General features: G+C 34.1%; 1 protein-coding gene across 1 annotated transcript in view; it reads left to right on the forward strand.

Annotated features, from left to right (window-relative positions):
• Positions 1-17,168: 17,168 nt before the first annotated feature.
• Positions 17,169-25,110, forward strand: part of LOC117106397 — an 11,030-nt gene continuing 3,088 nt past the window's right edge. The window contains exons 1-4 of the mRNA XM_033247762.1: positions 17,169-17,310; positions 17,911-18,001; positions 24,067-24,180; positions 24,647-24,749. Of these exons, the coding sequence (XP_033103653.1) occupies positions 17,288-17,310; positions 17,911-18,001; positions 24,067-24,180; positions 24,647-24,749 (331 nt within the window). The 5' untranslated portion in view covers positions 17,169-17,287. The remainder of the gene's footprint in view (positions 17,311-17,910; positions 18,002-24,066; positions 24,181-24,646; positions 24,750-25,110) is intronic.

The raw sequence follows: 25,110 nt of genomic DNA on the forward strand, positions 1-25,110 counted from the left end.
CTCCCCGCTGGTGCCACCCTTGCTTTAATTTGTGTAATTCTAATTAAAACACATCGACAGTCACACCTGACGGTAAGTAATTTACACCAACAACCCAAATGAGTTAATCTATCATTTATTTTAAAAAATGACGAAAAGAAACGTATTTGGCGATATACTTTTCGCTCACCAATGGTCATTTATTTAATTCTTTCATTTGAGTAACATTATAATTAAATTTATCTGTATTAAACCTTGTTTTACAAAAACTACAAAACTAGCTAACTAATCAATTCGGCCGTATATTGTGTTCCATTTCTACCTTCTTTCTTATAAGCTCAAAATACAATCGAGTTATTGATATCCAATTCAACTAAAAGTCCATTAGTTTGTACACGTTTTAAATAATTTGCAATTAAAATGTTGGCAATGTAAGTCAAAATCCTCGACATTAAAATGTTGGCAAAATGTAAGTCAAAATCCTCGAGCTTACATGCATAATGCACAATATTATACTTCATTACTCTAAAAAAATAAATAAATAATTTAAATGAAATAAAAATAAACACTTGAATTCTGAACTGTACAAGGTAAACTACTTGACATGATGTTGCAGTGTCTTCGAGAAAATTTGAACCCAAAACCACTCGTTACTTTTTTAACTATTTGATTGGCAAAAGAATGAATGTATATTAACTATATTTTTGGTAAATTTTAACGGAAAATAGCATGGGAATTGTCAGGATATCTGTATTTTGGGAACCAGCGATGCCGAACGGACATTTATTCCTTCGGGGACAGCTTTATAGCGCTTATATTTTTTTTACAAAACTTGCATTTATTAGCTAAAACATCATAAATGTACTATAAAGCAAAGTCTAACAGTAAAATATTAAAAACTAGCTTTACACTGAAACAAGGATAGTTGAATTCGGAAACCAAAGGGCTGTGAAACAACTACAGATATGCCTATATAATAGCGACCAAAATGTTAATCTTAAACCTACATGTGATTTTGTAACTTATTTTCAGCCCTATTTTTGACATCTTTTTTTGATGGTCTAGCTATTATTATTAGATGGATATGATTAATGGTCGCTGACCAGAAAAAAGAAGTGTCAACCGAGTTCCGTAGCCTTAGTTACAGATGGGAGTTTGTCGTCGGCGGCGTCGTATTCATATTAAGCAGCTTTCGATTTGGACGACACGGCGTTCTACGACGGGCAGTGGAGCGTGAAACCGTACTGCGCATGCGAATACAATTTCTGTAAAAAATTTCTGTAAAAAATACATCATGAATGCTTGGGAGAAACGCTCACAACTAAAAAAATTCACAACAATAGTTTACTGTAAATGTATCGTTGCTTATCAAATTGTGTAATGTTAATTTTTGTTTTTTTTTTACCACAAGTGGACTCTACATCGTAGTCTGTATTCCTTAAGTTTTGTAGGTCTACCTTGGTATTATCTTTTTGTTGTAAGACTTTTTCATCTTTAGATTTTATATTTTGAGCATTTACTTTACAGTTGACCTGTAAATATTTCTGAGTATGAAATGCGATGTGAAATGTGATCTCATCTAATTTCATATGTTATTTTTCTACCTTTCTTTAATTTTGTAATATTATTTACAGTCGATTGTTATTTATTTTGTTTGTTAAATTTTCCCTTTTTTTGTTTTTGTTTGTACGAACGCACCAATTGATATTGAGTGCCACCGATTCAAAGGTGTATGTTCAAATAAATAAATAAACATGGGGACGTCGTTCGTTGTGTGGATTTAACAACGGGGTCTATATTGATTTTCTCTACTTTTCAATATTAGTATGGAACGCCAATAGAGTTTCACTTTACCATCATAACTATATAACGTATTCATTGGAACAAGGCAATTCAATTGCCTTAATTGGAACCGTAGTGATAGGCCTAATAAAAGAGATAACTACTTAAACTTAGATGGTTTTCTTTGTTTATATGAATTTTTCCTGTAATTCTGTTGATGTTGCTTTCATTATCATTCATTATTCTTATATTTTAATACACTATGCGGCGGTGGACCCAATTGGAGCCACTGGACTAGCACAGACATATGAATACAATTGGCTTATCTAGGAGTTTTAAAGAAGTGGTGGGGGAGGGGCTGGAGTTAGCATTTGAAGTAGAAAAGTGGTTGAATGTGTAGGAGTGGGGCTTGATAATTAAATTAAGTGAGAGGCGCTAGGTCGCAAAATAACAGTGATATGAAATTATTTTTAACTTTGTGGTGATTTTCTTTAGGACATTGTCAATGGGGAGCGACGCGATTGGGACCTTTGATGTCCCAAGATAAGCGTCCTTTTGTCGAATTGTATTGGTTAAAATTATTACAATCTGCTCCAGTGGATCTAATTTGGAGCCACTGAAGCAATAAAATAGAATAGGGATACCAGTATGGTAGCTAGGAATTCTGATGAAATAGGGATGGGGATGGCATTTGAAATGGAAGGATGGCTGAAGGTAGTGTTGGTGGGGTGGGGTTGGGGATAGGGATCAGTGACGTAGCTACGGGCAGTGCAGACAGTGCCACTGTGTGTGCGATGAACCGTTGAGATCTCTAGGTCTCCGGTTCAATTCCCATCGCTGCCTCTCCTTGTAATTCAGTTGGAGGGCTGAAATACAAGTTATAATAGCGCACCGTCTTCCGGATGAGACGTTTTTAAAATGCTGTTGGTCCTGTGTGCATTGATGGCCCATGTGCACGTTAAAGAACGCAGTACACTCTTCGGAAAAGAGTAGGGGATTGTCTCCCGGTGTACTGCCAGTCACCACCAGAAGGACCCACTGAAAATAAGTCTTCTTCTAGTTTTTCGTGGGCTATCCTTGGTGTTTCCACTGAATAAATCCAATCCAATCCAAAGTCATAAAGTTATCACTTTGTAAAAAATTTGTTATACTGTTGATTGTTATATTAAAAACAGAAACAAAATGTCACATTTTGTGGTTTTCAAAATGCAACGGCAATAATAAGACTTGTCCTAATTATGATTTAAATATCGTGACGTTAAAATGAATAAAGGTTTATTTAACCGAAATATAGAGCAAGAATCGCAGAATAACTTTACTTTGGAACCACCTAAGCCGAACAGGCAAAATTCATTCCTTCAGGGGCAGATTTATAGCGCTTATATATTCATTACAAAACTATGTGTATTACAGTCAAAGTCCAATAGTAAGCTCTAGTTTCAAACAATAAAACCCTGGTATTCAACCTCTCGTGGCCCACTCTGGTCGGCAAATTAATGATTGTTCATGCGGTCCTCGCAACATTGCTAAAATAAATATTAATTTTTCCCACCGATTTTAATAGTAACACGACCATCAACTCTGGTTATTGTTAACAAGTGCTCGGCTTTTTCTAATAGTTTTAAACACTCTAAAAGAAACAAAGGCTATATGTCTGTCTCTTATACACATCTAGATGTGTATAAGAGACAGGGGGGGGGGGGGGGGGGGCCCCCACTTTTTGGCCAAAAATATGTAATGTCTGGAGATTTTTAATGATCGGAAATGCAAGAAAAGAAGGAGGGAAGAAGGAGTAGAAGGAAGGGAAAGAGAATGTTTATCCAGTACCCGACTGAGTTACATTTTCTCGCAATTCACATTGGCGGATCTGGGGGAGGGGGGTCATGGGTTCTGACCCCTCCCTTGGGCAACAAAAAAGGGGAAAAAGAAAAAGAATTCTAGACCTACCTTTTGAGGACCCGTGAGCTGATTTTTTTTTTTTGTTGTTGTTACAATAAGAAAATTAGAATTTTGAACAACATAAAAGTCATTAAAACACACTTCAAATGTCGGGAAAGCTCATTTCCAGCCATCTAGGAATCAACATTTTTAAGGGGGAGAACCCCCGGACCACCCTTTCTTTTTGGGATTTATCGATTCATGGCAAAAAGAATACGCATGCAACTACTCATTTGTTTATGTATGTATAAGGCCTACACACATAAAATAAAAAGTGAGAAAAAATTAACCTGACTCTTTTCAAGAGGGGAAAACCTTGAATTTTGAAGAACTTTAAAATTCATTAAACTACATTCCAGAAGTCAGGAAAGCTCATTTCCCGCCATCTAGAAATCGAAATTCTCCCTGGGGAACACGGACCTTTTTCTTTGGAGTTCACTGATTAATTGAATCATTTTCAAAAGGAGTTGGGGGGGGGGGGGGGGGGGGCCCCTGGATTTTTAAAAATATAAANATTAAAAGACACCTCAGAAGTCGGAAAAGCTCATTTCCTGCCATCTAGGAATCAAAACTTTCCCGGGGGAGAACCCCCACCCCCTTTCTTTTTAGGATTTATCGATTCATGGAAAAAAATACGTATGCAACTTACTCAATCTTTTTTTATGTTTGTATACACACATAAGGCCTATTTACTGTAACAGCAATGGGAAAAATTATCTGACCGTTTTCAAGAGTGGAAAACCTTTAATTTTTAAGAACATAAATTAAAGTTATTAAAAGATACTTCAGAAGTCGGGAAAGCTCATTGCCCACCATTTAGAAATCACCATTTACCCGGGAAGAACTCGAAACTCCCTTTCTTTGGGTTCATTGATTCATTATAATAATTTTCAAGAGGAGAAAACCTTAAATTTTTAAGAATTTAAAATTAATTAAAAGACACCTCAGAAGTCGGGAAAACTCATTTCCCGGCTTCTAGGAATAAAAATTTTCCCGGACCCCCCTCTCTTTTTGGCATTCATCGATTCATGGAAAATCCGTATGCAACTACTCACTTTTAACAAAATGTTATGTATGTATACACACATAAAGCCTATTTACTCTAATAAATAGAACCCCCGGATCCCCCTTTTCTTTCGAGCTTATCGATTCATTGAAAAAAGAATACGTATGCAACAACTTAATTTTGAAGAACAAAGTTCATAAGACACCTAGCTCAAAAGTCGAGAAAGGTCATTTCCCGCCATCTAGAAATCAAAATTTTCCCGGGGGAGGAATGTTGACCCCACCCCACCTAGGTTTGATTCCAGATCTGCATGATTCATATTCCCATTCATCTTATAAGTGAGCCCCCCCCCCCCCACTTTGAAAAACGTTCCGCCGGCCCTGACTGTAGTTGAATTCGGAAACCCAATGGATGTGAACCAAATACAAAAAATAGCTTTTAATCTTCGGCCTACATGTGATGTTTATTTTTGACAATGGATGTTGGGTTTGTAGAATTCCATATTAGGATTGTTACTTTGTAACTCGTGCCCTATTTTTTGCATTCTGTCTTCCTATTTTTCTTGGGTGGATATGATTAGGAAGTGTGTGGCAGAATAAGAAGAGCCATGCTGAGGCACTTGGTCAGATATAGATGCCTACTGAATATAATGCCCCTACATGAACCTATAACTTTTATCACGTAGGCCCAGGACCTCTCGCAGGTAGCAGTTCAACGGCTATCTTGACATTTTTGATAATTATTTGATTAACACTCATTTTTATCAACCTCGCGGAGTTACATATTCCTGTTGTTAGGATCAGACGCTGATATTGCGTCAAGTCAAACATTTCGTTATCAAAATCATGCTTCGGTTCTTGTTTGTCTTGTGATACAGGCCTAGACATTCAACGACGGTTGTATGGGAAAATACGATGAATACAAAGTGACTTTCAGCCAATGACCCAGTGATTCCCCAGTGATTCCAGTGAGTCCCTCACAACCCCTCTCCCCCTCCCACCACTCCCCGATCATAACGATATATGCTCGTAAATATATAAAACGATAGTATTGTAGAACTGTTTTAATCGTTAATAAACGTAACACAATGGATGTTAAATAATTCGATACATATTGTGTTACTTTGTTTAAAGATATTGTAAAAAATAAGGTAAAAAAAATAAAATAATGAAACCATCAGGCCAAAAAATTGCTATATAAGATAAGAAATTTTGGTCTAAAAAATTGTTTTGATTTAAAATTCAGTGTAATTCCAATGTATTGTAAAGACTGACTTAATAATACACATTAACGGCGTCCGCGTTGCATGTTCATTAAACCGGTTGATCACATCGTACACAATTATGAATACTTATAAGCCTAAATGTTAAGACGAGTTCCGGGTACACAAAGCCTAAACAAGATTTTGCATTAACGACATTAACACACAAAGGAATTCCTATTAACTAAACAAAAACTTCGGGACCAAGGGTGACTGAATAGCAGTGGCGTAGATGCCTATGCAGTCTCATCATGCGGCGGTCCGCAGGGCCCCTGAATTCTAGGTGCCCTGAATGAGCCCCCTGACCAAAAAGGACTTTGTTGATAATTAACACAATAATGTTTCTCTGAAATCGACTGTAGGGCATATATGATATTATAACGATTAAATAGAGGGGGCCAAGTCGGCTCGACGGGGACGGAACCCTACCAAATTTGTCCAAAAAAAATAAAGAAATAAATAAAAATGAGATAAAAAGAAAATTATATACATAATTCTGTGAGTGCCATTTCCGGCCATCCAGACGTGCCATAACAATACATTTTCTTTTATCAGCCCCACAAGCATGTGTGTCTGAAATCCACTGTAGGACATATATTATATCCAGTGGCGGAATAAAGAGTGAGGGTGGGGGGGGGGGGGGGGGGGCGGCCTGGAGCTGTCGGCCCGGGGCCCCACTAGATTTTTCAAAATATTTTTAACTGCAGATAAAAAAATATATATAAAAATATATTCACATGTTAATGTCGGTTAAGTTCCATTTCCGGCCATCTAAAGGTGCAATATTCATAAATTGTCTTACCTTAGCCCAAACTTTGGTGGGTCTGAGGTGGTATAGACTCAACTGTGAAAGTCCCTCCCTAGCCTCAATTTTCTGAATCCATATTATATCATTTATTCGTCGATAAAACACATAGAATAACAATGCACATCAAAAATTGGTGACTGGGACCCAAAAAGGGCACCCAGTTTCAGAAATACTCAGGGCCCCCGACCCCATCTTTACGCCACTGCTGAATAGGTGCTAGTAGGCCTTGTGTTAAATGGTGTATACTTTTTCACTTTGCGGAATATTGGACCAGGCAGAGCTGCCCAACAATATGACACACCACATTGGAGAGAAAAAAAAAGAAAAAACATCGTCGAGAAGAAAAATCATTCATTGACAGTTTATATCATGCAACCCTTGGTCATGCCCACTTACGCTCTCGTCGTGGACCAGCAACCTCTCATTTGTGGCCCCCTATAAAAACATCAAAATAATCAGAATTGTTCAATTCTGGTGATGTCATGTACTTTCGTTGGCAACTACGGTACAATTTCTTCTAAACTGATGGTGAAATATTATTTCACTATCAGTTTAGGAAAAATTGTTATTAAATAATAATCTTGAGTGAAGTTGAACGAACCAAACAGAGGGCGCGCTTAAACTCTGTAATGCATTATGGAATTATACTGTCATTTTTATCAAAAATGGAAATCAGTGGCGTAGCTACGGGCAGTGCAGACAGTGCCCAGGGCTATCGGGGGCCCCGTTCATAAATTGACCGAAAATAATAAGTAATTTCCGACTTAATATCTATGAAGAGCAGGCCCCTCAACAATATTTGGTTTTTAGAGCAGTAGGTCCTAATTATCGATTACTGTGTTGATTTCAAATCATTGGGTGTATTCAAGGGTGCCCCAGTCGGATCTCCCGCCCTCACTATTTTTTTTTTCAAAAATGCTAAAAAAAATGGGGAAAAGGTAAAATTATAAAATATAAGTCTGAGTGAGCCATTTTCCACCATCTAAAGTGCTATAACTATATTTTTATTTGTAATACTCAGCCCAACTATGATGGGGGTGAGGTGGTCTTATAGGTTGCAAAATAACGGTGATATGAAGTGAATGTTATCTTTGTGGTGGTTTTTTGGACATTGTCAATGGGGAGCGACAAGTCCTTTTTTGATGAGGGGGAGGGGGAGGGGCCACGCCGTGCCCCTAGACACGCCACTGAAGGATACCATAGATGTCCCAAGATAAGCGTCCTTTTGTCGAATTGCATTGGTTAACATTAACATGTGTACATTATGTTTTATTAATGATCAAGTGAGTTGCACAAGTCCATGATTTTTAAATACTTGAGCGAGATTTTTTCGAACAATTTCAATGGGAAAGAGGACCGAGTAGCTAGTTTTTATTTTTAAGAAGGGAAGGGAGTCATGCGCCGTTGTGCATCTTCCAAATACGCCACTGGAGGATATATGTGGTATATATTAGGGATACCTGTCTATTTGTATATACTGTGTTCCAGTATCTTGTTGTATTGTTCATTGTTATATTAAAAACAGAAACAAAATGTCACATTTTGTGTTTCAAAAGGAAACGGCATTAATAAGACTTAATTTTGTCCTAATTATGATTTAAATATTGAGACGTTAAAATGAATAAAGGTAGGTGAAGTGGAGAGTTTATTTTAACCAAAAACCAGAGCAAGAATCGAAGAATACCTTTAACTTTTGGAAACAGCCAAGCCGAACAGGTAAAATTCATTCTTTCATGTGCAGATTTATTAGCGCTTTGGTCTATATGTAATACAAAACTAAGTGTATTACAGTCAATTTACAAGTGCAATAGTTGTAGTTTTCAAAAAATAAAACCCTGGCATTCAATCTGGAGTGGGCTAGATGATTAATGTAGTGGCGGCGCTTTTTCGCATAATAATGGTGATATTAGGCGATTATTAAATTCTTAAGCGAATTTTTTCAGAAATTTTCAATGGGGAACGACTTGGATGCTCTGGGTGGGTGAAGCGAGTTTTTATTTTTAGGAAGGGGGTCATGCGCCGCCTTGCATCTTCTAAATTCGCCACTGGAGGATATCGGTGGTATATTAGGGATAGCTGTCTATTTTTATACACTGTGTTCCAGCGTACTCAATTCTACACCACTGGAGCACTCTGAGAATGTCTGTAACCCTAAAACTAACCTTCACATTAGCTTGTATTTTAATCTGGTTAGGATTTTCTAGATTCTATGGCAGACGCCATAATGTTATGCATCACTTTATGCAAACCTTTATGTATTGTTGATTGTTATATTAAAAACAGAAAAAAAATGTCACATTTTGTGGTTTGAAAAGGAAACGGCATTAATAAGATTTGTTCTAATTATTATTTAAATATTGTGACTTTAAAATGAATAAAGGTTTATTTAACCGAAAACTAGAGCAAGAATCGCAGAATAACTTTACTTTGGAACCAGCCAACCTGCAGGCAAAATTAATTCCTTCAGGGGCAGATTTATAACGCTTATATATTTATTACAAAACTAATGTATTACAGTCAAAGTCGAATAGTAAGCTGTAGTTTCAAACAATAAAACCCTAGTATTCAAACCCCCGACACGTGGCCAACTCTGGTCGGCAAAGGATTGTTGATGCGGTCCTCGCAACATTGCTGAAATAAATAATATTTTCCGACCGATTTTCAGTACTTAGAGAAAAAGGTTTTCTGTTAATAGAAACATGACCACCTACTCTGCTATTGTTAACAAGTGCTCGGCTTTTATAAGCAGTTTTAAACACTCTAAAACAAAGGCTATAGTTGAATTCGGAAACCCAAAGGATGTGAAGCAAATACAAAAAATAGCTTTTGATCTTCGGCCTACATATGTGATGTTTATTTTTGACAATGGATGTTGGGTTCGTATAATTGCATATTAGTATTGTTACTTTGTAACTCGTGCCCTGTTTTTGCATTCCGTCTGCCTATTTTTCTTGGGTGGATATGATTAGGAAGTGGGGCAGAAAAAGAAGAGCCAGACTGAGGCACTTGGTCAGATAGATGCCTATCGAATATGATGCCCCTACATGAACCTATAACTTTTATCACGTAGACCATGTCGTGGGACCTCGGCTGGTTTAGAAGCAGTTGAACGAACTTCGTGATTGAACAAAATTACATGCAGGTAGCAGTTCAACTAGGCTATGTTGACATTTTTGATAATTATTTGACTGACACTCTTTTTCTTATCAACGCTAATGAGTTATATATTCCTGTTGTTAGGATCAGACATTGATATTGCGTCAAATCAAACATCTCGTTATCAAAATCATGCTTTGGTTCTTGTTTGTCTTGTGATACAGGCCTAGACAGTCAGCGGCGGTCGTGTGAGAAAATACGATGAATACAAAGTGACTTTCAGCCAATGACTACTATAGGTTCCAGCTTTCCCAGTGATTCCAATGAGTCCATCACCACCCCCACCCCCACCCCAATCCTAACAATATATAGGCTCGTTAATATATCAAACGAAATTATAGTAGGCCTATTGTAGAACTGTTTTGATCGTTAATAAACGAAACACAATGGATGTTAAATAATTCTATACATATTGTGTTACTTTGTTTAAAAGAGATTGTACAAAATAAGGTAAACAAAATAAAATAATCCATAATCCAACCATCAGGCCAAAAAATTTGCTATATAAGATAATTTTGATTGGTCTAAAAATTGCTTTGGACAAAAACATAATTGTAGTTAAAACCAAGGTTTAAAAATTGCCAGATGCACAGACGACGAAGACATGCGCAATAAAGATACATACAAAGTTAAAAATAAATAAAGAAAATGAATGAATATAGGCCTACAATGTTAAACTTGTAGTTTTGATACATAAAAGTAACTAGGCTTATTAAAGTATAAAAGTTAAAATTGTTTTGATTTAAATTTCAGTGTAAAATTCCAATATAGAGTTATTGTAAAAAAAAAAAAAAAAACTAATGTAAAAGACTGACCTAATAATACACATTAACGGCGCCCATGTTGCATGCTCATTAAACCTAAATCACATTAGGTTCAAATTAATACTTATGGCGGTAACTGATAAAACGAGTGCCGGGTACACACAGCCTAAACGAGATCTTGTATTAACTGCATTTAGAACAAAATACAGGAGAATTCCTATTAACGAAACAAAACTTCGGGACCAAGGGTTACTGAATAGGTGCTAGTAGGCCTAGTATTAAATGGTGTACCTTTTTTCACTTTGCGGCAAAAGTGTCTCGCCTATTGGACCAGACAGAGCTGCCCAACAATACGACACACACTTTCCCCGTGACCCCCACATCGGAGAAAAAAAAAACATTGTCAGGAAGAAGAAACATTCATTGACGGTTTATATCATGCAGCCCTTGGTTATGCCCACTCAGGCTGTCGTTGTGGACCAGCAACCTCTCGTCTGAAACCCCCTCCCCACTTATATAAAAACATCAAAATACTCAGAACTGTTCAATTCTGGTGAGTCATGTACTTTTGTTGGCAACTACGGTACAATTTTTTCTAAACTGCTGGTGAAATAATAATAATCTTGCGTGAAGTTGAACGAATCAAACAGAGGGCGCGATTGAACTCTGTAATGTATTATGGAATTATACTGTCATTTTTATCAAAAATGAAAATCAGTGGGTAGCTACGGGCAGCGCAGACAGTGCGCAGCACAGGGGCCAGGGTTATCGGGGCCCCATTCATGAATTGACCTAAAAAAATAATTCAAAGTAATTTCCGACTTTATATTTTTGAAGAGCGCGGCCCTCGATAATATTCGGTTTTTAGAAGAGTAATTATCGATACTGTGTTGATTTCAAATCAGTGGGTGTATTCATGGGTGCCCCAGTCGGATCCCCCGCCCCACTATTTTTTTTTTCAAAAATGCTAAAAAAAATGGGGAAAAGGTAAAATTATAAAATATAAGTTTGAGTGAGCCATTTTCCCCCATCTAAAGTGCTATAATTTTTTTTTATTTGTAATACTCAGCCCAACCATGGTGGGAGTGAGGTGGCCTTAATCCTCCACCTGTAAAATCTCTTCCTGACCCCACTTTTGAATTTCTGAGATATTAGGGAATTCCCTTATCACATCAAGGCGCCCGGCAATTAATCGTGCACTGGGGCCTTTTCGTACCTGCTACGCCGCTGGTGGAAAGGTGGAGTGGGCTAGATGATTAATGTAGTGGCGGCGCTTTTTCGCATAATAACGGTGATATTAGGCGATTATTAAATTCTTAAGCGGTTTTTTTTTTAGAAATTTTCAATGGGGAACGACTTGGATGCTCTGGGTGGGTGAAGCGAGTTTTTATTTTTAGGAAGAGGGTCATGCGCCGCCTTGCATCTTCTAAATACGCCACTGGAGGATATTTGTGGTATATTAGGGATAGCTGTCTATTTTTATATACTGTGTTCCAGCGTACTTAATTCTACACCACTGGAGCACTCTGAGGAATGTCTGTAACCCTAAAACTAACCTTCACATTAGCTTGTATTTTAATCTGGTTAGGATTTTCTAGATTCTATGGCAGACGTCATAATGTTATGCATCACTTTGGGGGTTTTCTGTAGAAACACGACCACCTACTCTGACATTGTTACCAAGTGTTTTGATTTTTCTGAGTGGAGCTCACTGTATCTACTTTTAAACACTCTAAAACAAGGGTAGTAGAATTCGGAAACACAAGGGCTGTGAAGCAAGTACAAAATATTAGCAACCAGAATTTTAATCTTCGGCCACATAATGATTTGTTTATGTTCATTGTCGATTGGATGTTGTGTTTGTAGAATTGCATTATTAGGATATTGTTATAATTTTGTAACTTTCTGATCTATTTATAACATTTCGTTTGACTATTTTTCTTGGATGGACTGCTATAATTAGGGAGTGGGGAAAAACAGAAAAACAGAGCCTAGAACACTTGGCCAGATATAGGCCTACTGAATGTGCCCCTATCATGAACTACCTTAAGTTTAAGTCACGTAGGCCCTGTGCTTTTAAGAACCTTCGGACTCAGAGTCATCGGCTGTTTTAGGAGCAGTTGAACGAACTTCGTGATTGAACAAACCATGCTGGTAGCAGTTCAACTAGCCTATGTTGACATTTCTTATAATTATTTGACTGACACCCATTTTTATCAACCCCACTGAGTTACATATACCTGTTGTTAGAATCAGAGGCTGATATTGCGGCAAGTCAAACATTTCATTATCAAAATCCTGCTTCGGTTCTTGTTTGTCTTGTGATACAGGCCTACAGACAGTCAGCGACGGTTAGTGGGTGAGATAATACGATGAATACAAAGTGACTTTCAGCCAACGAAGAAGTCTACAGTAGGTCTCATCTTACCCAATGAGTCTAACCCTCCCCCAAGCCCCATCCTAATAATATAATATAGTTTCGTTAATTTATTAAACGAAATTATAGTATTGTTTGATCGTTAATAAATGAAACAGGCCTACAGTTCTACAATAATATTAAGCAAACCAGATGGAACTATTCGAATATTTAAGAAATTATAGTAGTTGACGTTACACACATAATATACATAGGCCTATATATAATATATGCATGATGACTGAGCACACTGAAATAGAAGAGGGATACCTCTTTATATTTTAATACCTTGCGGCGGTGGATCCAATTTGGAGCACAGTAACAATAGGGACACCAGTGGCGTATCTAGGAGTCTTGAAAAGGAGGGGGAGTGGGGTTAGCATTTGAAATAGAAGGGTGGTTGAGGAGGGCTTCAATGTGGACGAGTGGGGCTCGATAATTAAGATGCGAGGGGCGCTAGGTTGCAAAATAACGGTGATATGAAGTGAATTTTATCTTTGTGGTGGTTTTTTGGTCAATGGGGAGCGACAAGTCCTTTTTTGATGAGGAGGAGGGGGAGGGGCCACGCCGTGCCCCTAGACACGCCACTGAAGGATACCATAGATATCCCAAGATAAGCGTCCTTTTGTCGAATTGCATTGGTTAACATTAACAGGTGTACATTATGTTTTATTAATGATCAAGTGAGTTGCATAGGTCCATGATTTTTTTAAATACTTGAGCGGGATTTTTTCGAACAATTTCAATGGGAAAGAGGAACGAGGAGCGAGTTTTTATTTTTAAGAAGGGAAGGGAGTCATGCGCCGTTGTGCATCTTCCAAATACGCCACTGGAGGATATATGTGGTATATATTAGGGATACCTGTCTATTTTTATATACTGTGTTCCAGCGTACTCAATTCTACACCACTGGAGCACTCTGAGGAATGTCTGTAACCCTAAAACTAACCTTCACATTAGCTTATATTTTAATCTGGTTAGGATTTTCTAGATAATATGGCAGATGTCATAGTGTTATGCATCACATTTTTGTAATTTTGATTGTTAGGGTATAATAATAACCGAAACAAAATGTTACATTTTGTGGTTTTCAAAAAGAAACTGCAATAATAACACTTGTCCTAATTATGATTTAAACATTGAAAAAATAACCAGACACTTAGCCATAGTCCTGAATATGATCCTATTGTGAACTTCAATCTCAGGCAATAGTATAGGCACTGTGATTTTAACATAAAACTCGTAGACTCAGGGATCACGGGCTGCCTATGGAGCAGTTGAACGAACTCTGTGATTGAACAAACCGTACAGGTAGCAGTTCAACTAGCATGTTCACATTTTTTATATTTATTTGACTGACACTCATTTTTATCAACCCAACTGAGTTATATGTACATTTTGCTAGCATCAAATGCTGATATTTTGTTAATAAGCATTTCACCGCTTTATCAAAATTCTGCTTCGATTCTTGTTTGCCTTGTAATCCTAGACAATAGTCAGCAAATTTACTGTAAGTACGTATGAATACAACGTGACTTTCAGCTAACGAAAACGTCTACTAGTTATCATCTTCCCCTAGTGATCCGTTGGTCCGTCTTTCCACACACCCACCCCGGCCCTGATCCCAACGATATACATCATTTCAAGTGTGATTTAAGATAGGCTCATTCAATTAATTAACAAAATTATATTTGTTGTACTTAGTTATACACGTAGTATGTACCGTATATAATATGTATATTATTTAGACATCGTAAGATGATGGGTATCGTATTACACAATACATTATTCGATACATGTTATACTGTGTTTAAAAGAGATTGTATAAACTAATGTAAACAAACACCAATTCGCATGTTGTTTTTCAAATTAATAATTTAACTATTTAAAATAGTATCAGCCAAAACATTTGCTATACAGATAAGATAATATTTATTGTTTTTTTGTTCCAAAAATTGCTTTATAAATGTGCTTTATTGACACAAGGCAATCAGTAAGTTTAAACCAAATATAATAAGACACGTAATTATAGTTAAAATCATGGTTTGAAAGCTGAAAGATGCACAGGCATGGCTAAGACATGCACAATATAGATACCTACAAGGTGAAAAATATAAGTAAAGAAATGTATGAATATACAGTGTTAAGCTTGTAGTTTTGATATATAAAAATAAATAGGTTATTGAAGTATAAAAGTTAAGATTGTTTTTATTTAAAATTCAGTTTAAAATTTCATTATAAATTTACTGTAAAAAAAACTAATGTAAGAGAATAACTTCATAATAGCACATAACGGGGTAAGTAAATATATATTGTCCCTTGAAAATGACCAAAAAAATTATAAAAAAATAATTTGAAATTAATAAATAATAAGCAAATTCTCATCATGACCTCTTATAGTAGTAAAAACATCAAAATACTTTAGGCCTAGTAGGCCTATATCGCTGAACTCAATTCTGGTGATGTCATGTAGGTGTGCCGGCAACTACAATTTTACCTAAACTAATGAGGAATGATTATGGTAAAAATAATAATCTTACGTGAAGTTGAACGAACCAAACAGAAGGGGCGATTGAAATTTATGTAATTATCGGTATTGAATTATTCTGATTAACTGTCATTGTTATCAACTGCATTGATTTATGAGTACACGGTAGATATGATAAAACGTTGATGTTGATTAAATCAAACATCACGCCACTTATCGATTAACAAAGTCCTTAAAATAGTTTATCTCGTAATTTGTACAGATGAAGACATGGTTGTTTTAGATAATACGATTGATTTGCAAAGCCACCGTCACAACAGAATCATCTTCAGTATTTACACGACCCCAAAGTTCAACAATGAATTAATAAATTCAGTTCAAGTGGTTCAAGTGACGAACCACAAGTACAAATTCTATGAACAATAAATCATTATGACTTGACCGTAAAATGAAAAATAATTACTACTCCCAGAATTTGTATGTTATATATATGCAATAATGAAAAGCATCAAACCATAAAGACAAACGAGGAAAATCGCATGAAAATAAATAAAGGTTTGTAGCATAAATCAGATGTATTTATCTGGTTTTCCCTTTTCCAGAACATTTGAAAACTTACCTAGTCATCTTCTTCGTCAAACTGTTTAAAAAAAGCTGACGAATTGCTTGGTGTTGGGTCAACATTGGCCTGATTTTTGCTAAAATCAATAAATCAACTGGTCTAAGAATCTTACTAGAATCTAAGAATAGGCCTACAATGAAAATCCAAAAGTAATGATCGATGACGTCCGTGTTAAAAAAAGTTTGAAATTTGCAATTTAGGCAATCTTCAAGCTTTTCTCTGTCTTTTCCTCACTGTTTGTATTTGTGCATTTATTTTGACCATCCTTTTTGTTGGAGGTAATTATCAAATAAAGTAAATTGAACTAAATTGTAAAGTAAGATTAACATAATAAAACAAATTCGTCACCAAGTTACAGACACATGTTGTAAGAGCGGTTCAGCTTCTTAGCCTGAGGTCGTATTTCCCTCGCCGGCGGCTGCTGTGCATGTTTTCATTGTGTCAGCCGAATTTTGGTTTGACTCAAAAAACTAATTCACACAAATACTTGTTGTCAATAGTACTTTAGGATTATTCGTATATATCATGCCTAAGTATCGTATATATACCAGCTTGGAAAATTATATTAAATATCCTTTAATATTTGTTTTTCTAAATGAGAGTAAGCAAGTAAGAATTCAGTTTTACGACCTAATTATCGCTGCATTATGATTATTGCACTTATCAAAGTTAAAAAGGGTAGGATTTTTTTTAAAAATTTTATTTTGAAGCGAGGAAGTCACGTAACTAATGACGTTATCAGTAAACACGTCTATCACTTCAATCCTCCCTGCTTCAATGTATCAAAAGTATCACATGATTAAGGCAGGAGGGGTGTAACTTAGCTCCCTCCTGATTAAGGTAACCAATCAAAACTGCCAAATGCTTGAGAATCTTGTAAGGCAGCCAATCATATTGTTTGCTTGAATGCTTGACAATAACACTTATTGCTGTGTATGTCACAGCAAACCACACTCACCAACCTGTTAGCGTACTGTATACAACTACTGCCCTGAGCAAACCACACTCACCAACCTGTTAGCGTACTGTATAAAACTATAAAGTACAGTAATCTACAAGCAAAGAAGATGGCTTCACCGCAATACTCAGTGTAAGTGTTTTTTTTTTACATGTGTTTACAATTACGTCTTAACTTAATTTTATACATTTCTAACTTGCATTTTGTTTAATTGATTAAATAATGTTTGAAATGAATAGAAACTTCATTACAGTATACTGATTTTTTTTCTAGCGAACTTCTTGATGTCGTAAAATTGACATCGGTATTTCATTATTAGCCAAGAAATCATTCAAGAATTTATGTACAATGATTGTTTTTTTTTTTTATTATTTTCTGTTCCTTCTTTTAAATAACTTGAAGCATTATTAAAGCCTAATGATAGACTATAATAATGGTGATGCTAATAATCATTCAAACCACAGCACCTCCTGGATTCATAAGTTGACAAACCTTCCTCCGCTTCATTGAGGGCGTACAGTTGTCGGATGCACGGCATTGTGGACAGACAGCACATCAATGTTGTGTATAGTAGATTATAAAAAATTAATTTAATCAAAATGAATATGTTATAATCACTTACTGTAATATTTATCATGCATACATTTTGTTGGTTCACTGATATTACAGTATAACTGATTTATTAACTATTTTAGTAAAGTAGAGTAACTTTGTTTTCTTTTGTCACCGCAGTGACAGCTTATCCAAAGCTGTAATTGACGAAAAATGGGATGAAGTAAGAAACATTATCAGAGCCGCTCCTGAACTCGTAAATGAGAAAGTGGTATGTAATGTATACAGTACTCAAATATAGTTCAACATCATTTAATTCAAAGGATAATTACAACAAATTGTAATATTAATTATATTATTAATAAAAGCACCTTTCTTGCAAATATAAGCTCATCATGCAATGTCACCATTAAAGACATTATTAGAGCGAAATAAGAATGACACTGAAACAAAAACTCATAAATGTATAATTTAATCAATATTTAATATTGTGCCCAAAAAAAACTTTTTAAAAAAAATCTTTAAAAACCTTTTTTAAAATTAACACAAACATATCAACCTGAACATATAAATTAATGTATTTAAAAATGTTTACAGATAATTTTACAGCGAAAATTACAGAAACACAAAGCACAGGAATTGTGTATTATTTGTATTGTAATTATCAAGTCAAGTTAAAAATAGCAGGGTACAAACTTAATAACTTCATAATTGTTATGCTCAAATTAATAATTTGTATATCACTGCAAAATTAGCAAATTGATTTCAAATTTTATTTTAAATGATTTGTTTGTCATTTTTAGAGGGCGATACATCTTTAAGGACTAGGCGTACATAGCACACTGTTACCAAGTTTAAAAATCAAATTATTTGTTATAATTACCAGTGTGCTTATCTAGCATACCGGTCAAAAGATACTTGGTAGCGTTGCTTAATCCTATCAAATAGTGTTACATATTCCTTATTATTTCTCACTAAATGTTAATCAATTCAGTCAATAATGTATTTACAATAGAAAGTTAATGGCAATGGATTAATATTTGAATTATTGTATGAACTTCGATTGTGTGACTCTTCTAGCACCGAAACTCTCTGACCTTGCTCTGACAACAAAATATTTAAGTCTAGCGCCCTCTTTAGTGTAAAATCTACCTATTTTAAAAACCTCATTAAGATACTTGATATTGCTTACCGTATTTAATGACTACTTATAGTCTAAATAATGTTGTTTAAAACTATTATGTTGAATTTGATTATTCAGTAATTTTCTTTTGTATAACTTAAAACTCCGCCTTAAATTTATTCATTTGCGCTTATTAATAATAAAATTCATTGCACTTGTTCACTCCTGCTAGAAATTGCTTGTAAGCAATTGTTACACTGAAGATGGCAGTTATACTGAAGAAACATGTTGTATCCAGTTTAGCCTAAATGGTTGAAATCGCTTGTGATTATTAAGACGTTTTTGTTGTTGTAATCATTCAAAACTTTTGTCTAGTCTCATTATTGACTTTTTTTGTTTAAAAATAACAACAATGACGACGACGACGATGATAATAAATGATATTGATAATAATTTGATAGATTGATCATAATACTATAATACAAATAATATTAATAATGTTATATAATGATAATGATAATAAACAGTAGAGAAATTCCGGTAATTAAAGTTCTTATTACAAGACACTAATATCAATCTTTTTGTTAACATTTCGAGAGTCATCTTAGATAACATCAACAATTTTAATTTGTGCTTTTTGGTTTTAGGTTTGGTTTTTCTCCTGTTTTCCGTATATCTATGTTATATCAAATAATGAATCAAAATCATACCAAATTAGACCTTACACAATGATACAATTATACAATTAATTAATCATCATTAATTAATTACCGTAATTAATTATCATTGATGCAATGATACAGTTGTAAAATGTCCATCACCAGAGTCTTCTCCCCCTGCACCAGCCACCAGCGGTTTCACCCTATGACCCCTGGCCATGGCCCATGCGCAGCTGAACCATTCACTCACAAACGTAGGTACAGTAAGAGCCTATTCTTTATGCCATTATGCCGACTTCTTGAGTATCGCTACTGAAGTTATTGTGTGCTCATGGTCAGTTTGTTATTTTTTATTTATTTTACAGTTACTTAACTTTATTTACCAACGGTAAGCAATTACTAACAATCATGGGGCCCTCGCATAAAAAACAACAAACATAAACGACAAAGCAAAGTTAAAAAATAAAAAGCATATAATGATAAAACAATTATTGGAATAATAAAATTCAATAAAGAGTAAGTGTATATATAAATAGAATAAATATGGAATATGTATATACATAGTTAAAAGCATTATATGTTACGGTGACCTTCAAGGACATTTCCATATGGACATTTTTTTTTTGGGATGTAAGATATTCTTAACATTGTTTTAAATAAGATTAGGGCCTACAGAGGACGCATTTCTAATTTCATGTTGTAGAGAAATATAAACATTTTGGAGATTTGTAGACAAAACTGTCGTTTGTGCATGGATTAGTGGTTGAAACGTCTTCAATCTTTTTGTGCTGTGTTATCATAAAAAAGAAAGTTATTGCAATGGGCCTATTCATCCAATAGTTTAGTAGTCATAATAATAATAATAATAATAATAGTTAAATAAAATTATTATTATTTTTATTATTATTATTATTATTATTAATTATTATTATCATTTTTAGTAGGAAATAGGTACATGATTTTTGTAGGAAGATAGAAAGATCTTATGGTACAAATAGCATCTGAACTAAAGATGGCGCTAGATAAGTATTTTCGGTTGTCGGAGAATCATCGAGGTATCTTAATTACTGTGAAAACAGTAACAAAAACAAAAATAATATTTTTTTCCTAATAGAACTAATTGAAAAAGAATCATATCAAAAGTTGCTATAATTGAATTAGGTTACATTACACAGAAGACTAGTAGTTACCCACCTGAGAGAATTGAAATGCGTGAGTGACTGCTTCGACGATCTGAGAATTTCTATTTTTTTCAGGTTTGTTGAGTGTTTGTTGACAATAGCAGGTACATCAACAAAAATATTTTTAATAAGCCACGTAGGCCTACAATTTGCGTTTCACTTTATGTTTAATTGCAGCACCCTAATTATGTACACAAACATATCATTAGGCCTACTTAAACAATCAAGAAATGAATTGGATACTAATCATTTTTAGTAACTTGTCAGTGAATTAATGTATTCACGTACTTTTGTACTTACAACTGTGTGAGTTTGATGCTGTCAACTGCGCTCTCTAACCATTTTGTATATCTTAAATCTCATTAAACCAATTTCTTCTAATTTTAAATACATTTTCCCTGGATTCGTGATAATTCGGTATACGCATGGACAGCTAAATGCGTGACAAATTGATGATCTCGCGTGTTTCTTTAAAATGCGTGTTTCATCTAAAATCAATTTGAAATGAGAGACTGTTGGTAACAATTCAAAAGATGTCAACCATTTTAATTTTAGCAAAATCAAAACTATAAGTATTGATGAAATCTTAGTATACTGGATTGACCATATTCGCCAATTAAATAAGAATATTTGGTATAGCATATTTTTTTTTTTTATTAATCACTCTTTTAAATATTCTTTATAACATTACAAACCTACCATGTATGGACTATGCCTATGGCTTTTGAATTATTTATTTGAAGGGCCAAAAGTGTTGATAAGTTCCGAGTTGTAAGCAACTTATTATACTTTATGAAAGTAATCTGCTTGCCGGAAAGACCATTGGAAATTTCACAATTTCAAATGCTATTATTTTCATTTGTACTACAATACATTATTACGACAATTATGGGATTAATCTAATGCTTTACTTCCTGCTTATGAGTTTATTTCCTCCTTATGTAAAATCATCACAAAACGAAAGTGATGGAGCCTAGATTTGCTCGATGGCAGGGGAGGGGCAATGATCCAAAACCTCTGGAGGATCCCATAGGGCGCCCTTAGGCCCGTAAGCTTTGACAATTGAGAGATTTTTTTTTAATGCTTAAGGTCCGTAATCGATTGCACAGCCTCATATTCTGTAAAAGCATATGAAGAAATATTTTCGATTTTAAAAATTACTATTGTTTGATTGATTCATACAAAATAACTAGAGACTTCTTCATGAACGTTATGATTTCGACAAAAGAATTGATTGATATTGTGTTTATAATTGTCCTAAATGGGTCTAATTAGGCCTAAAGTAGAGAGATATGTTTCTCTGTCAAGTTACACAAAAACCATCAATCTAAAACCAGACCTACTAATATATAATTGTTAACCACGAAATATTTAATATCAGTTATCATGCCTTTATCAATTGTTAAATGTGAAGTTAATATGGGGACAATTTGTGAATGTGAAGTCTTACATGGAAGCATTATTCTGGATCGCGAGAAAATTTAACTTAAACATATGTTCGCTTAGTGTCCCCACTTAATTTGGTTCAAAACACGGCCAATGAATGAATGAATCAATCATCAATCAAATTACTGGATCAACTTTGATACGGTAGCACTCATACAAAATGCATGGTGCATAGTACATGATTAAGGAAACATACAAAAATAAAATATGCCTACATTAAATTACTAGCTATGGGTTTGGTTTCATAGTTAATTTCATCTCTGATAACCAAAAATACTAGTCTAGTGCCCTCTTTAGTTTCGATGTTTTTGGTTGACTCCGAAAAACAACTGTAGGCCTACAATTATATCATACCTCCGCCGTTATATTGTCGTCTGTACCGTGTAATTATTAACGAAATATTGTATGTTATCATATTGTCGTTAAATACTTTTTGAGTTTTTAATTAAAAAAATAAAATATCAAATGCAAAACAAAATTTTTATTCCAAAACAAAATTAATAATAGTGTAGGCTTATTTATCCAATGATAAAGAATAGACAAATTTTGTCTGAAGTTTGTATAAAATTCTTTGTAATTTGTTTAATTAGTTAATATAATATATAAGTCTTTGTATTTGTTATAAAACTCTAATCACGAGGAAGGCAATTACGATGCTTAAAATATAAATTTCAAAAAAAGTATGAATCCGAACAGAGATTGGCAGCCCATGCCCTATAATATTCAATGATAATGAATAGGCAAATTTTGTCTGAGAATAGTATAGGTTTAAAGCTTGGTAAAATCGTTAATTAGTCGTTAAAACATATATGTGTTTGGATTGGTTTTAAATCTCTACTCAAGAGAAAGTCAAATATGATCTTAAAAATTTAGCCTTTCAAAAAAAATATGGTTCCAAACAGATGGGCCTACAGAATTTATATCTAATGATAAAGAATAGGCAAATTTTGTCTGAAAGTAGTATAGGTTGAAAGCTTGGTAAAATCGTTAATTAGTCGTTAAAACATATATGTGTTTGGATTAGTTTTAAATCTCTACTCAAGAGAAAGTCAAATATGATCTTAAAAATTTAGCTTTTCAAAAAAAAAATGATTCCAAACTGATGGGCCTACAGAATTTATGTATCTAATGATAAAGAATAGGATGTTTATGTAATACAATTAACTTGTTTGGCGTTAGTGCGTATTATCTATAGTAGTAGCATTATTATCAATGAATTTCTCCATGTAGCCTAAATGCTGTGTGATAATGGCATTAAAAAAATTCTTGTGTTGGCCACGTTTTGGCAAAATCTTTAAAAAAAAATGGGTAGTTCGGTAGGATTTTTTTTTTTTTTTTTGACCGATAATGTGTTTATGCCTAAAAAGTAGAAAATATATTAAAAATACAACAAACACGATTTTAAAAATCTATATTGAAGAGCAAAATAATCGCATAACACTGTCGCATCGCCTACCGTTGCAAGATAAGCTTATTCCACCCTTTTTAGCTCATTGAAAATATTTTTCGTTGTAGTAAATAATAAAATAAAATAAAATGATGACCCTCAATTTTCAAACATTTTGGTTCGGTTGGCTTTAACCAACACAATAACTTTCTTTATTTGGCCTAATTTCCTATGATGACAAATGCAGCAATAAAATAAATTGAATAGAATGGAATAATCATCATAAAGGACATTTTTAGTATAACATGATAGTACTTTTAAATTATTGTATTGAATGAAAATTGTAATGAAAAATGTATTTTATGCGAAGTACAAGTTGGTTATATTTACCTGAATTTTAACTGTAATGCTTTAGATTGCATCATTTTTCTTGTTTACAGAGGTGTTGACTATGTCTGGATTATTATTCACATTTTTCTTTCAATTATTTGTATGGTTATGAGCTCTCAGTGATTAACACTGTTTTCAACTGTGTTACAGAACGGCGATACTCCACTTCACTGGTTGTTACGAGCTGACCATTCATACCGAGATCACACAGATGCAACACGTTATTTATTAACGTATGGAGGAAATGCCAAGTTAAAAAATAGGGTAAAGTAGATAAATGACGAAGATTATTATTATTATTATTATTATTATTATTGTTATTAATAATAATAATAATAATTCATTATTATTATTATTATTATTATTATTATTATTATGAATATTTTGATAATAATGATGGTGATAAGGAGCATACTAAAATGATTGATGACAACCATAATGTCGATATGGTAGTGGCGACTAATGATAATAGGATTTTGGCCTATAAACTCTGGCGAAATGTTTATTCATGATCGTTGTAACAACAATTGATTTTCGTCAGCGTTTTATTGTTAACATGAATCAAGATGCAAATGTAGAATTAAAGATTAATTAAATTGATATGTAAATTTATTCAATTCAGTTGTAATTTTTTTTGTTTGTGTAACATTTGTTGAAGCTTTAATGTAATTGTATTTCTTGATTAATATTAATTAATTTCATGAGGTATGATATGTGATTGTCGTTGCAGCGTGGTCAAACTCCAGCTGACGTGTATGTGGATAACGAATGTAGGAAATACGATTCTAGAAACAGAGAAGAACAGAAAGAAATGCTCATGCGTCTCTTACAAAGTGAGCTGTTCATACCAACATAATTCATATTTAATTAGTTGTTTTTGTTTTATATGAATCATTTTGAAATTCATAGTAGTATATTTATTCGCATTGTGTATATTTAGTATGAAATTCATGAAACACCAAATGTACATTAATTTTTGTGTCATCTATTTTTGCTATTGTATTTATGTGTATCGTACAGTGTATGTTATGTACTGTACTTACGTTTAAACACAGTAAATAAGAAACCCAATATTAGTGGTATTATATACAGTATTTTGATTAGTGATCCAGGCAGCTGTTGGTCTGTCTCTTATACACATCTAGATGTGTATAAGAGACAGGCGCTGCACTGGGTAATAAAAAGAATATACAA

The sequence above is a fragment of the Anneissia japonica genome, unplaced genomic scaffold (assembly GCF_011630105.1).
Source record: "Anneissia japonica isolate Jap-2015-1 unplaced genomic scaffold, ASM1163010v1 scaffold1273_len70562_cov112, whole genome shotgun sequence".
NCBI lineage: Eukaryota > Metazoa > Echinodermata > Crinoidea > Comatulida > Comatulidae > Anneissia > Anneissia japonica.